Here is a 14,505-nt window from a genome sequence, read left to right on the forward strand (position 1 = left end):
CCCGTTGAAAGCCTACTGAATGGAAGGGCAGGGGCTTTCAGAATATGGGCACTTGACATGTGCCTGAGAAGAAGTTGATTTCCTGGATTGGAAGGGACCATGAAGATGTGAGTTGAGTAAAGCATGTGCGAGTGGAGCCTTTAGGATCTTCATTTGCTGAGAGGGTATGACTCGAGGTAAGGAGCAACAGCAGCAAACAGTCTGCTAATAATCAGGACCTGGAATGTGTGAAGTATGAATCTAGGAAAATTGGAAGTGATCACAAATGAATAGCACATATAAAGATGGACATTTTGGGCATTAGTGAGCTGAAATGAACTGGCATTGGCCATTCTGAATCGGAAAACCATACAATGTATTATGCTAGGAATAGCAAAATCAAGAGGAGAGGTGTGGCATTCCTTGTCAAAAAGGACATTGCAAAATCCATCATGAACTACAGTGCAGTCTGTGATATAAGTATATCTATCTACCTTCGAGGATATCAAATCCATACAACTATTATCTAAATGTATGCACTGACCACAAAAGTAGTGATGAAGAAATTGAAGAATTCTACCAAACACTTCATTTGGAAATTGATCAAAGATGCAATCAAGATGCATTGATAATTATTGGCAATTGGAATGTAAAAAGTTGTAAACACAGAGGAAGAAACAGTTGTTGGAAAATATGGATGTGGTGAGACAGAAATGAAGGTGGAGACTGCAAAGCTGGCCACCTCTTCATAGCAAACACCTCTTTTCGAGAACACAAAAGATGACTCTACACATGGACACCTACAGATGGAAAACACAGAGATCATATTGACTGCCACTGTGGGAGGGACTCTAGAGAAACTCTACGTCAGCAGCTAAAACCAGAGCAGGGGCCGGATGTGGAACAGACCGTGAATTGCTCATATGGAAGTTCAGGAGGAAGCTGAAGACAATGAGAACCAGTCAAGGCTGAGTCTCTCCCACCGGAATTTCAAGGACAGGTTTGACACATGGAACACTACTGACAGAAGGCTGGCTGAGCTGCGGGAGGGCGGCAAGAACAGCTTTCACGAAGAAAGCAAAAGGTCGTGAAAAACAGGAAAGAAAGAACATATCAAAATGCATTTCAGAAGAGACTCTGTGACTTCCTCTTAATCACAGATTAGCTAAGACAAATGGAAGAAATGAAGAAAAAAGCTGAAAAGAAATTCAAAGAGCAGCTACAGAAAAAAAAAATTTAAATTTTAGAATGAAATGCGAAAAGCCCTAGCATTAGAAAACCAAACGGGAAGGACATGCTCAGCATAGCCTAAACTTAAAGAACTCAAGAAAAAAAAAATTCAAACCTCAAGTTTCTATCTTAAAAGATTCTGTGGGCAAAATATTGAATACTTCAGGAAGGATCAAAAGAAGATGTAAAGAATACATAGAGTCAATGTACCAAAAAAATATTGACAAGGGACCATCTCAGGAGGCAGCATATAAGCAAGAATCCAGAGTGCGGATGGAGGAAGTTCAAACTGCACCGAATTCCTTAACCTGAAACAAGGCTGCAGGAATTGCTGCAACAGCCATTGGAATGCTTCAACCAGTGGCGGAAGTCCCTGGAGAAGGACATCATTCCTGACAAAGCAGAGTCAGTGACAAAGAAAAAGATTCAAAGAAGCTCATTGTTTCGTGGAGATAGTGTTTAGTTTATGAATCATGTGTTATTTAGTTAAAATGTGACATCAAGATGTCATTTAAATTTAAGGTTTAATGCTTATCTCAGAGCAATAGTGCCTGAGAGTTCTTTCATCTTAATTAGTCTAATAAGTTATGTTTCTTATTCCTCTCTCAGTCTATAGGTCTACATATATTGTATCCCTGGTCAAAAGAATCAGAGATGGTAGCTGGACACCAGTTAGTTCTTCTGGTCTGAAACTCATTGAGGCCGTAGATTATGTCAGCTATGAGTGCTGTAGACTACTTTCTCTCAGAAGCTGTAGTTTCCTCCTGCCCTTCATATTTCAGGTGAATGGAGACTAATAGTTGTATTTTAAATGGATGATTTGAAGCTTTTAAGACCCCCTAAATTCTCACCACATTTCGGTGGTAGAACCAATACTTTATGAATAATATTGTAATTACCTGAGTTTACCATGATGTGATAATCCAAGTCTTCAAGTGTTGGAAGACAGTCCCCTGAGGCATTTGGTATGTCTGAAGGTTTAACTTCTTCAGAATATTGAAAATCAAAGATATTACTTTGACAATTATGATACATCTGACTCAAGTCATGACATTTTCAATTGCCTCTTATGCAGGTGAAATAGATTAATGTGGCTTATTATATATGAAAGGGCTTCAAAAGTTCTTGGAAATTTTTCATTGTCTTTTAATTCTACTTTTTCATGAACTTTTGGAAACCTTCTTGTGTGTTTATATATATATATACATACATGTACATATGTATCTATATGTATATATTCATATAGATAGTTCTGTTTGTACAAACATATATACCCTTGCATTCATGCCCATATATTTATATGCCTACATAACCACCCACATGCTTTTAGTTCTTTCTGGTATTGTTTCAAGATTATATTTTTCATCTTCTTTAGCAAAGACATCCATTTGCATGAGTCAATTTCTAAAGCACATAACATAACAGGTATTTTAGGAAGAAAATGAAACTATGTGACTAAAAGTCTCTGGAAAACATTCCATGTGAATCATAACTATGTAGGACAGATTGAAACTTTATTCTGTTAGAACTTGGGAGCTCTCTGTCTTTGAGGCCAAGAGAATAAGGTGACAGAGGTGTGCTCCTCAGTGGTAATTCTGGGGGCAGTGCAGTGGAAGCTTTGCTCCATCATATTTGTTTACACTGGGAAGCAAAACATAAACAATGCAGTGAGTAAAGAAGCAAAATAAAAATGACCTAAAAAAGGATGGATTTCCATTATGAATGATAGGTATAATGGATTACCAGTATTAGAGATGCAGTAAGATCTAGCCGAATGACTGAGGGAGGTAGTAAAGCTTCAGGGTAATGAGACAGGCATTAGAGCCCAAAGGCTTGCTTATGTCATTTACTGGAGGAAGTTATTTAACTTTTGTGCCTTTAGCTGTTGATTTGTCATTTTTATTTTGGTCTAAGATAATGAAATTACAATAAATTTATCGACTTCTTAGGTTTTGTGAAGATTAAATGAATAACAAATAAGAACATGTAGAACAAAAACTGACCTCTAGTCAGCACTCACTAAATGTTACCCATCGTTACCTTGTTTTCTCTAACTACCTTCAAGCCATCTGGTGACATGAGAAGCTAATCACTCTTGATCTATATGAAATCAGAAAAACGCAAATTTATAATGTGGTAGTTACATGATCTCATGTCAACTGGGTAAGTGTAGGGGTGGAGTCTAGCCTGTCAGTCAGGTGACAGCCAGATGATGCCTCCTTGTGGCGGTGGCCTTCTCATGTGGATTCTGGGGACTTCCTGTCTCCCTGCCTTCCTCTTCCTGTTGACAAGCCATGTGCAGAGACTTGCCGAGCCCCTTGAGAACCTTTCTCTGCTTCACTGTTCTTCTGTTGAGATGAGCGGTGAGCTGGAGAAGCCATGTGGAGACCTGTGCCAGCACTGAGATGCTTCCACCGCCATTCAATCCACAAGACTTTTCACTCACTGCCTTGTGATCTTCCACATTTGACAGCACTGTATGTGCTGCATGAGTCTGAAGAGGAATTTATGGACTTGTCTCAGACGTATGGACTACCATCAGACATATGGACTTGATCTGGACTGGACTGGACTGGAATGTTTTCTTAATATACATTTACTCTTCCACATAAAAATTTTCTCAGTACATCTATGAATGTTCCTGGATTTGTTTCTCTAGTCAACTCTGTCTAACATATGAGATATTTTATTTAAAAAAGATATTTCATTCTGTAACTTAATGGCCACAGATTGATTTGTGGTTAAAGATTAAACTGCATTTAAAAATCATTGTTAGTTTTATTAATTAAAAGAAATACATAAAATAAGATGTAAGAGATCTTATTTAGATTTAATGAGATTTAATTATAAGATGTTATAGTTTCCTGAAAGCTTATCTTTAAAAATTACACTATATGTATTCTCTTTATGAACACAAACGCCAAAAGAAGGGTGAACCATAGATAACCGCAGTGTCTCTAGCAATGGGGAGATCTGTTCTTCCTGATCCAGACAAAGCGAAACTTAGCGCTAAGGCAAAGAACTGGCGTTCTCATTAAATAGGTGCTAGTGCCAGCCAAGAGAACTTGTGTTCCAGTTAGAATGATCCACACATTGGAAACCGGGGCAGGAGGAAGCAATTGCTCTTAAAGAACCCGACAAGGAGGTGTTTAGATCAGGAATACTAGGTATCAAACTTCACAAGTCTAGCAAGGATTGGCTGGCGACAAGTTCAGTGACGAATTACAATGAGGTTATTAACACTGGGAACTGAGAAAGGGAAAACGGGCTTGGGGTTCTAAGGAGGATACATGAGAAAGCAATGGAACATGCTTTCCAGAAGCAAGATTTCAGTGATCATTTTGATAAATTGTCATGTTTTACTGTGGTCATATTAATGATTTAATTTGTACTCTTCCTAATCTGTACCATATGGAAGAAAATTGTCAGGATAATCCTCTGCCTTTGCCAGACACAAAATAGCCAGAATGGTGATGTTGCATTCACACTCCTGGCATTACTACTCCTTATAAGGGCAATTACTCATAACGCACAGTAACTAATGCATAACTGTTAATAATACAACGTTTATAGAATGCAGTCTATATGATGTTTAAAATGAATATACAATAGATAATGCAGAAGAGAGTAGCTTTAACTCTACTAGGAAACAGACTGATTTAATCTTTGGAGGTAGAGAAAGTACTTCTCTGATACATTGAAACTTTTGCCTTAAGAACATAATGAATAAAAAGAACTCAAAATAACATTACATGTATTTATATATGAAAATATGTGAATGGATTGCTAGCCAAGCTACAGTATGTTCAGTGAAAGAAGGTTTAGTATAAAGCATTTTGTAAAATGTTATACTACCTCAAAAAGTAATTAAGAATGTAACAAATTTAAAGATGCATTCAGCATTGGCAGTCCGAATTTGTGTGAGGCACCGTGCTAAGTTCTGCAGGTCAAAGGTGACCGACCACAAGTATGGTGTCTGACCCCAACACGCTCTACCAATGAGACAAAGAAATGGCTATAGGCAGTGCACTGTGGTTCGGGCATTAAGGAGATAGGGAGCTGGGGCTGGGGGTGGAAAGGGTGCTGCTTTGGAAAGATTTCATAGGAGGACGAGGTCATCGTGTCAGTTCTCGTCCACAGCGACCTGATGCACACCAGAGTGAAACACCGCGTCAGCACCAGGAGCGTTCCTATGCTTGAGCCCACTGTTGCAGCCACTGTGTCAATCCACCTCATCGAAGCCCTTCTCTTTTTCACTTCCCTCCAAGTTAGCCCTCAGAATGGCCCTCTCCAGGGTCTGGTCTCTTCTGACAAAATGTCCAAAGTATGCAAAATGAAGTCTCGCCATCCTTGCCTCTAAGGAGCACTCTGGCTAATATTTCTTCCCAGACAGATGGGTTTATCCATGAAAAAGTAGCCCTTTAAGCTTTTCCCTATTTTTCTCTGGCATCACAATTCAAATGCATTGACTAATCTTCAGCCTTCCTTCCTTATTCAATGTCCAACTTTCACATGCACATGAGGCAATGGAAAATACCATGGTTTGGGTCAGGCACATCTTAGTCTTCAAAGTAACACCCTTGCTTTTTAATACTCTACAGAGGTCTCCTGCAGAAGATTTACCAATGCGTATTTCCATCACTGATCTGTCAGTTTGTCATATTGTAGCTTGTGTGTTGCTAGAAGCTCTATTACTGGTACTGCAAATGGCAGCAGAGTCCTGGTGAAGGTGCTTCAGGAGGGCTTCCACACTAAGAGCAGACAACATATAAGGAATCGGTTGCCCACTTCAGAGCAAGTAGCCATTGGAAACTATGCATCGTTGTGTGAAAAAGCATCCTGAAGCGTGTTTATATTATCAAATAAAAAGCAATAAAATGATTGAATTAAGAACTAAAAGAAGAATGTTATGATAGGATTAATATTTTATAGTGATCATTCTGGTGGTAATGTAGCAGATCGATTTTTTTTTTAAAGGAATAAGAATGAAATGGAAAATCACTGATGTGGCTATTTCCAGAAGTGGGAGAGAAATGAAATAAGTCATAAGTAAGACAACCTAGGAATGGAAGGAAAGGGAAAGACGTCAGAAATATATCATCTTATAAGTGGGCAAGGTAACTGAATTTGAGGGCTTAGGGAGAAGTATAGGATGACTCTCAGGTTTCTAGCTTAGGAAACAATGGCTGCATAATGATTCCACTAACTCAAGATGCTGTAGGGAGAAGAAGCAGGTCTAGGCTGAAGCAAGAGGTCACTGTTGAAGGGGGTGGAGGGGAGCTAAGATGTGTAGGGGGATGATGGAGGCATATAATGAATCCATATTTGGTTATGTTTAATTTGAGTTTATTTTCCTAGGACTTTGTATGACGGATCTTCACTAAAGCTATCCCAGCGACCCTTTATTTCCAACAAAAAATGTGTGTGTGTGTGTGTGTGTGTGTGTGTGTGTGTGTGTGTGTGTTTGGGTGAAGAGGGACTAGATGTGCAGAAACAAACAAAAATATGACCTCATGCAAAAAAGAGTAAATGAGGGGGAAGGGTATGGTAGGTTGTCCTATCATACCCTGCTCCCTCATTTACTTCTTTTTCCTCCTCATTATTAGAACATATGTCTAGTAGAATTAGTGTCTTCTATATGGTCAAGAGAAATGTTTGCAGAAGGTAGAAAGGGATAACAGTCTAGAGACAAGATTCAATCACATCTGCTCTAAAATTATTTGGATATCTGTTCTATGATACTTATAACATGGCTAATAGTCTCAGGGATAAATAATCATTCTATGAAACTCACAAAACTGTAAACACAGAGGTACTTAAATTCTGTTGATTATTTTAAGAAGGAGAAATGAAGAGTCATTTTTAAGCGATTTTGCTTTTTCCTTTATCTTGCTATAATTGTCATATTACTTTTTAAAATACTGATTGATTAAATAATCAAGGGCCATTCACTCTCAGCCTCCTTATTTTATATATTTCCCTTGAAAACCAGAGCTTCCAAAGGTGGTGGGGAGAGCTTCTGGGGAGTCCCAGCATCCGCACTCTGCTGACCCAACACCCGTCTCAGTATCTGCAGCCTCCTCCACTTCCTTCCTGGGCAATGAGAACCAGCGGCCAGAAATCCATCATGTCTATCCTCAAGATTCACGCCAGAGAGATCTTCGACTCCCGTGGAAATCCCACCGCTGAGGTCGATCTTTCCACGGCCAAAGGGCTCTTCAGAGTTGCCGTGCCAGTGGTGCCACCACTGGGATCTATGAGGCCCTGGAGCCCCGGGACAATGATAAGACCTGGGCAAAGGGGTCTCACAGGCTGTTGAGCACATCAATACTACAATTGGGCCTGCCCTGGTTAGCAAGAAGCTGAACGTTACGGAACAGGAACAGATCGACAAGCTGATGATTGAGATGGATGGAACTGAGAATAAATCAAAATTTGGTGCAAATGCCATTCTGGGCAAGTCCCTCACTGTGTGCAAGGCCAGAGCTGTTGAGAAGGGAGTCCCCCTGTACCATCACCTTGCTGACTTGGCCGGCAATTATGAAGTTGTCCTGCCAGCTCCTGCTTTCAATGTGATCAACGGCGGCTCCCACGCCGGCAACAAGCTGGCCATGCAGGAGCTCATGATCCTCCCCGTCAGGGCAGCCAACTTCAAGGAGGCCATGCGCATTGGGGCCGAGGTGTACCACAACCTGAAGAACGTCATCAAGGAGAAGTATGGCAAGGATGCCACCAATGTTGGGGATGAAGGCGGATTTGCCCCCAACATCTTGGAGAACAAAGAAGCCCTGGAGCTGCTGAAGAATGCTATTGGGAAAGCTGGTTACACCGACAAGGTGGTGATTGCCATGGACGTAGCTGCCTCCGAGTTCTTCAGGTCTGGGAAATACCACCTAGACTTCAAGTCTCCTGATGACCCCAGAGGGTACATCTCACCTGACCAACTGGCAGACCTGTACAAGTCCTTCATCACGGACTACCCAGTGGTGTCTATCAAAGACCCCTTTGACCAGGATGACTGGGACGCTTGGGCCAAGTTCATTGCCAGTTCAGGGATCCAGGTGGTAGGGGACCATCTCACAGTGACCAACCCGAAGTGAATTGCCAAGGCCGTGGGCGAGAAGTCGTGCAACTGCCTCCTGCTCAAAGTGAACCAGATCAGCTCCTCGACTGAGTCTCTGCAGGCATGCAAGCTGGCCCAGTCCATTGGGTGGGGCATCATGGTGTCTCATTGTTCTCGGGAGACTGAGGATACTTTCATTGCTGACCTGGTGGTGGGACTCTGCACTGGACAGATCAAGACTGGTGCACCATGCAGATCTGAGTGCCTGGCCAAGTACAACCAGATCCTCAGAATTGAAGAGGAGCTGGGCAGCAAGGCCAAGTTTGCTGGCCAGAAGTTCAGAAATCCCCTCGCCAAATAAGCTGGGCAGGCAGACCTCTGGTAGTCCTTCCCCCGAGCCTGTTGGCATTCTCACCGCTTCATTAGAGCTGCCCCCATGGCCAAGCCAGACCATCTGGACACCTGTTGGAAAGCCCACCTTTGTGATCCTGTGACATCCCAACTCCTTGCCCTTCTTGCAAGCTTCCCACCAAGTGGCCCAGTGTCATCCGAGGTGTCAACAGGCAACATCCCCAGTGGTTTTGTTTGCAAAATAAACATCAGTGACCCCTAAAAAACTTAAAAACAACAACAAAAAACCCCAGATCTTCTGCTTTATTCTAAAATTATATTGAGAGAAATTCTTTCATAAATTGAATATCAGCTTAACGATATTTAAATTCAGCAGATTTTAACATTCTACCAATTCTTATGTTCTGTAAGAAAAACACTGTGTTATTCAATTAAAGGAAAGAACACTCTATAGTTAATCCATACCAATGCTTTGAATACTAAATATTCTCTTCAGTTAAAGCAAAATTTAAAGTTCAGAACTCCATGTGGTTCTAGGAAAAGTGGAGCATGCCAGAATTTGAAAAAAAAAAAAAAACATTAACAAGCCAGAGTCTAGTACAGTTCTTGGCCCAAGGTAGTCTGCAATAGATGTTATAAATGATATATGAATTTACAAGGAAAAAGAATTAAACTTGAATCATATGAAATTGTTATCAATGTAACCATTATATAGATGATGATAATAAAGGAAATGAATGTGCTGTTAATAATTGAAAGAAGTTAGTAAAGATGTTCAACAACGAGTACTTATGAAACAAGCTAAATTTATTTTTAAAAAACAGAATTAATTTCCAATAGATATTTTAAAACTCACGGTCATTGACTCAATTCTGACTCATAGTGACCCCACAGGAAGGACAGACCTCCCTCTGTGGCTTTCCAAGACTGTAGTTGTTTAGGGTGTAGAAAGCCTCATCTTTCTCCTGAGAAGTAATGGTGGTTTACAAATTGCTGACGTTAAAGTTAACAGACATAAACTCCTAAGCCATCAGGACTCCCTTGAGCTGATAAAGACCATTTAAAGCAAGTGAAATGCAGTCAATGATTTCCAAATGTCCCACTCGAGAAGATGATTACCAGCACGCAATGCAGCCTTTTCATGCTGAACGCCCTGGTGGAGTGTCAAGATGAAGAGTGTAGACTTCAGAGCTAGGTTGTCGGGATTTGAATTTCTACTCTACCACATAGTACCCGTGTAAAACTAGGCACACTGCTTAACCTTAGTCTTCTTCATTTGTTTCTTGATTCAAAAAACAGCACAAAAACTATATCTACCACTCCCTTTCTCTCTCACCAAAAGCAAACCATTTCATCGGAACTTTACAGGCAATGTTGAATTGCACTATTGGGTTCTGACGCTGTCAATCTTTAAGGAAGCAGACTGCCTCATCATTCTCACATGGAACGGAGGGTGCATTCAAACAATTGGCCTTTCTGTTAAGACTCTAAAAAGTACTCATGGATGGTGTTGATTGTCTTTTTCACTTGTTTTGACCACATCTGAGGAAATGTGAGTTTTCATTAAATACAAGAAGACTAGTACCATCATCACCACTACCAGCCTACATCAAGACCACTGTCCCAATTACTATCACTGTCATCACCATTTATAGCACCACCAGCTTCTATCACCACCGTTATCTTCTCTGTCATTACTGCCTTCTTCAATAGTACTACCACCATTTTCACACTATTTTCATCCTCACCACCATCACCAATACAAATGCCAACATCACTGTCAACTAGAAGCTTCACTGTCAGTTTTACCATCGATATTATTGCCATCATCACCAAACATATCGAGCCCAGTATATCACCACCACCACTCTCGGTGCTGCCATCCCCTCTATCACCATCATAATCATCACCCCCACCACCACACCATCACTATCAGCCTTCACTACCACAGTCACCATTTCCACCATAAACACTCCTACCATCACCACTACAATCACCACATCACGGACACCAACATCTTTAATGTCTATATGAACATACATTTTAAAAGTTAGAAGCTTCAGTATATAAGAAGATGAGAAAATTTTGGTTTGGTTAAAACCTCTAATTGAACAAGTAAAATTGTACTATGGAGAACACAACTATGATATGAAATAAAAGGAAAGGTTTTCTATGAAAAAGAATGTCTTCATATTCTTGAATTACTACAAAAGAGTAGATGTCTAGTCAAATGATGAAAACATTTATGTGTAGGTCCTATTAATAGTGTTATCATAAGGTGTTATGAAATAGTTTAAAGAATGTTTAGAAGAGAACATATTTAGCAAAGATCTTTTCTAGCATCAGTTAGCGTCTGAAACCTACAGGTGATATGTAAGCCAATGAAATATTCAAAAGGAAAGAAATCATTGTTAAGGGCATATAAAGCCAAAAAACTGAATGTTATGTATATGAGGGTGAGAGGAGGGAGTAATTGGTAACAAGTATTAAGCAGTCAAGAAAAAAAGATGAGATACGCTAAAGAATCATTTTTAAAATTTAGCTGACTAAAGTAGATCTACATTTGCGATTTTATAGGATATATAATAGATGCAAGATGATAGCATTTTCATTCCTCTGTACTCACTGTGCATGGAGTCTGCATCCAGGGTTCCCCATCAATCTGCATGGGTAATGACTTGCTAGTCCTAAAGAAAGATATTTCATTATATGTATAACACTGATAACCTACATAGCAAACTGTGCACAACAGACAATGGCTAAATCAAGGAATGAAAATATTATAATTGCTGGACTCCAAAGGCTTTTATTCTGCAAGGGGCTTCACCTTGATTATTAGTGAAGCTCCTAAAAGAGTGGTTCTCAACCTTCCTAATGCTGCCACCCTTTAATACAGTTCCTCATGCTGTGGTAACCCCCAACCATAAAATTATTTTTGTTGCTATTTCATAACTGTAATTTTGCTACTGTTATGAATCATAATGTAAATATCTGATATGCAGGATCTATTTTCATTGTTACACATTGAACATAATTAAATCATAATGATTAATCACAGAAACAAGATGTAACTATATATTGTGAAATATTTATTTCTAATGATAAATAAATGAAATTTTGTCTTGAAGCATGGTGCAGCACGGGAAACAGTCTTCACGCTGGGTACTCCTATGTGGACATATCTGCATGTGGGCAGACACACCAGGAGAGGGATAGAGGAGTGGTGCCTCAGTGCCTACGACCATCCAAAATATGTTTTCCAATGATCTTAGGTGACCCCTGTGAAAGGGTTGTTTGACCCCCCCCAAAGGGGTCGTGACCCACAGGTTGAGAACCGCTGTCCTAAATGATACCTTGCTCATAGCGATGTGAAGAGCACCTCCAATAATGTCATAATGAAGGAAAATGCTCAGGATGAAAATAAAAATATATCCAGACATATGATTAGCAGCAGAATCAGAATTACTACAGCCAAGAGGGCTGTCTTCTCTGATAGTGATATAATCCATTGTCAATTGGAGGATTAAAAGTTTAGGAGTGGAGTCTAGGCTGTCAATCAGAATATAGCCAATAAGGCCTCTGTGTGGGCATGGCCTACTCCTGGGAATTCTGGGAACTCTGGAATTTCCACCTTGGTGGGGGAGACACTTCTCTCTCTTTGATCACTTCCTGCGAAATATCCCTGAGGAGAAGTCGCATGGACCTACCCTGATACAGCCCTGGGTGCTGGAGAAGCCACAGAGAGACCCCTGCCAGAGCTGAGATGCTTACAACGCCACTGGACCCAAGACTTCCTACCCACTGGCCCGTGGTCGTCCTGCATTCGGTGTCATTGCATTTGCTTCATGAGTCTGAAGAGGAATTTACAGACTGGTATCGGACATATGGACGAATATCGGATTTATGGGCTTGGACTGGTCTGGGCTGGGACGTTTTCTCACTATTCAACTGCTTTTGTATATAAACTTCTTTCTTATATACATGAATTTCTATAGATTTGTTTCTCTAGTTTACCCAGAAGAAAACACCTTCATCCTTCAATACCGCAAAATTAAGGGAATTTTTTGCTTTTAGATTCCTAGTTATCTCTATATGTATACTAATATGTATTTAAATTACTCCTTGTCAACTTCCTCTCAGGTTAGTGCCCTGAGTAAGGATACCATAGGAAGATAACATTAGAATGATTTGGGGTATAGATGAAATTTTAGGAAATTTTAGGAAATGTCTCTTGAATATGGTTGAATTACTTTTGCCACATATATAATCTAATTTTATAAGAACAATAATGTAGATTAATCCACAAAATAATTTAAAGTGATGCTGCCTCAACAGTGTTTTCTTCTTGAAGAAATCATTTTATTGGAGGCTCTTACAGCTCTTATAACAATCCACACATCAATTGTATCAAACACATTTGTTCATATGTTGCCATCAACATTTTCAAAACATTTCCTTTCTACTTGAGCCCTTGGTATCAGCTCCTCTTTTTCCTTTACTCCACCACCTCCCACACTCATGAACTCTTGATAAAATATAAATTATTATTATTTCCATATCTTACACTGTCTGCTATCTCCCTTCACCCACATTTCTATTGTTTGTCCCCCTGGGAGGGGTGGTGGTGGGAGGGATTATATGTGAATCATTGAGATGAGCTCCACATTCACCCCTTCTCCCACAACCTTCCTACTCTCGTGGTATCACTACTCCCATTACTATTCCTAAGGGGCTTATCTCTCCTGGATTCTGTGTGTCAAGAGTTCTATCTGTACCAGCAGACTTGCTCTGCTTTAGCCAGATTTGTAAGGTAGAACTGAGGTCATGATGGGGGGTGGGGGACATTAAAGAACTGAGATAGTTAATGTTTATTGTGCCAACCTGGAAGATAAACACACGTGGGATTAATTGAAGGGTGGAGAGATAAATGGCTCGGTGAGCCTCACCTTACTAGTTCTTGGGTCTCTTGCTTTGTGATGGTTGGACCAGGGTGCAGCTGCCTTAGCCAGTTCCCTGCTTCAGCTGGCAAGGCTCATTTCCTGCAATTTATCCCTGAGGAGAAGCCACATGGACCTACCCAGATGCAGCCCTGGGTGCTGGAGCAGCCACAGGGAGGCCCCTGCCAGCCCTGAGATGCTTACACTCTCACTGATTTGGCTTTCCTCCTGAAATTGGCATCATAGTGTGTGTTTTGAGAGATGGAGGAGGACTTAGTGGATTGGTGTCGGACATATGGGTTAATGTTGGACATGTGGGCTTGGACAGCACTGGGATGGGATGCTTTCTTGATGTACATTTACTCTTTACATAAAACTCTCTTTTATACATATGAGTTTCTGTGGATTTGTTTCTCTACCCAGACTAACACAAGAACTAAAGGAATGTTGTGTGTTTCGTCAGTGCTATGCTGCACCCTGGCTGTGGTTTCTTCCTTGTGACCCTTCTGTGAGGGCATGTCCAACTACCTAAAGATGGGCTTTGGGTTGCCACTCCACCCTGCATTGTTTGCGTTGATGTAATTGATTGTTTTGGGTCTTTTGATGCCTGAAACCTGATCCTGTGGACACCTCATGATCACAAAGGCTGATGCTGCGCTTGTCCTTTTGTGATTGGCTTAGTTTGCTTAGCATGATTTCCTCCAACTCTTCCCATGAGGCGATGTGCTTCATGTGTTCATCACCTTTTAGGGATGTGTAGTACTCCATTGTATATATATGCCAGAAGTTTTTTAATTCATTCATCGGTCAATGAGATTTATGTTGTTTCTAATTCTTGTGAATTGCTTCGTGATGAACACTGGAGCACAGATGATTTTATTGTTATTTGAAAATTATATACAGCTAAAGAGTTATGTGAAAATGTCAAATGGACAAGGGTTGGTC

At 40.5% G+C, this 14,505-nt stretch overlaps 1 protein-coding gene and 1 pseudogene across 4 annotated transcripts in view; one reads left to right on the top strand and one right to left on the bottom strand.

The window, feature by feature from the left end:
* DGKB (diacylglycerol kinase beta) overlaps positions 1-14,505 on the bottom strand; it is a 788,541-nt gene that overhangs the window by 14,492 nt on the left and 759,544 nt on the right. For all 4 annotated transcript variants that reach the window (XM_045288861.1, XM_045288860.1, XM_045288859.1 and 1 more), the window contains one exon: positions 11,250-11,310. In XM_045288861.1, coding sequence (XP_045144796.1) covers positions 11,250-11,310 — 61 coding nt within the window. The remainder of the gene's footprint in view (positions 1-11,249; positions 11,311-14,505) is intronic.
* LOC101657926 lies at positions 7,320-8,658 on the top strand (annotated as a pseudogene).

This window comes from Echinops telfairi, unplaced genomic scaffold (genome assembly GCF_000313985.2).
Source record: "Echinops telfairi isolate 266 unplaced genomic scaffold, ASM31398v2 ScPeMD7_23;HRSCAF=83, whole genome shotgun sequence".
In the NCBI taxonomy this organism is placed as follows: domain Eukaryota; kingdom Metazoa; phylum Chordata; class Mammalia; order Afrosoricida; family Tenrecidae; genus Echinops; species Echinops telfairi.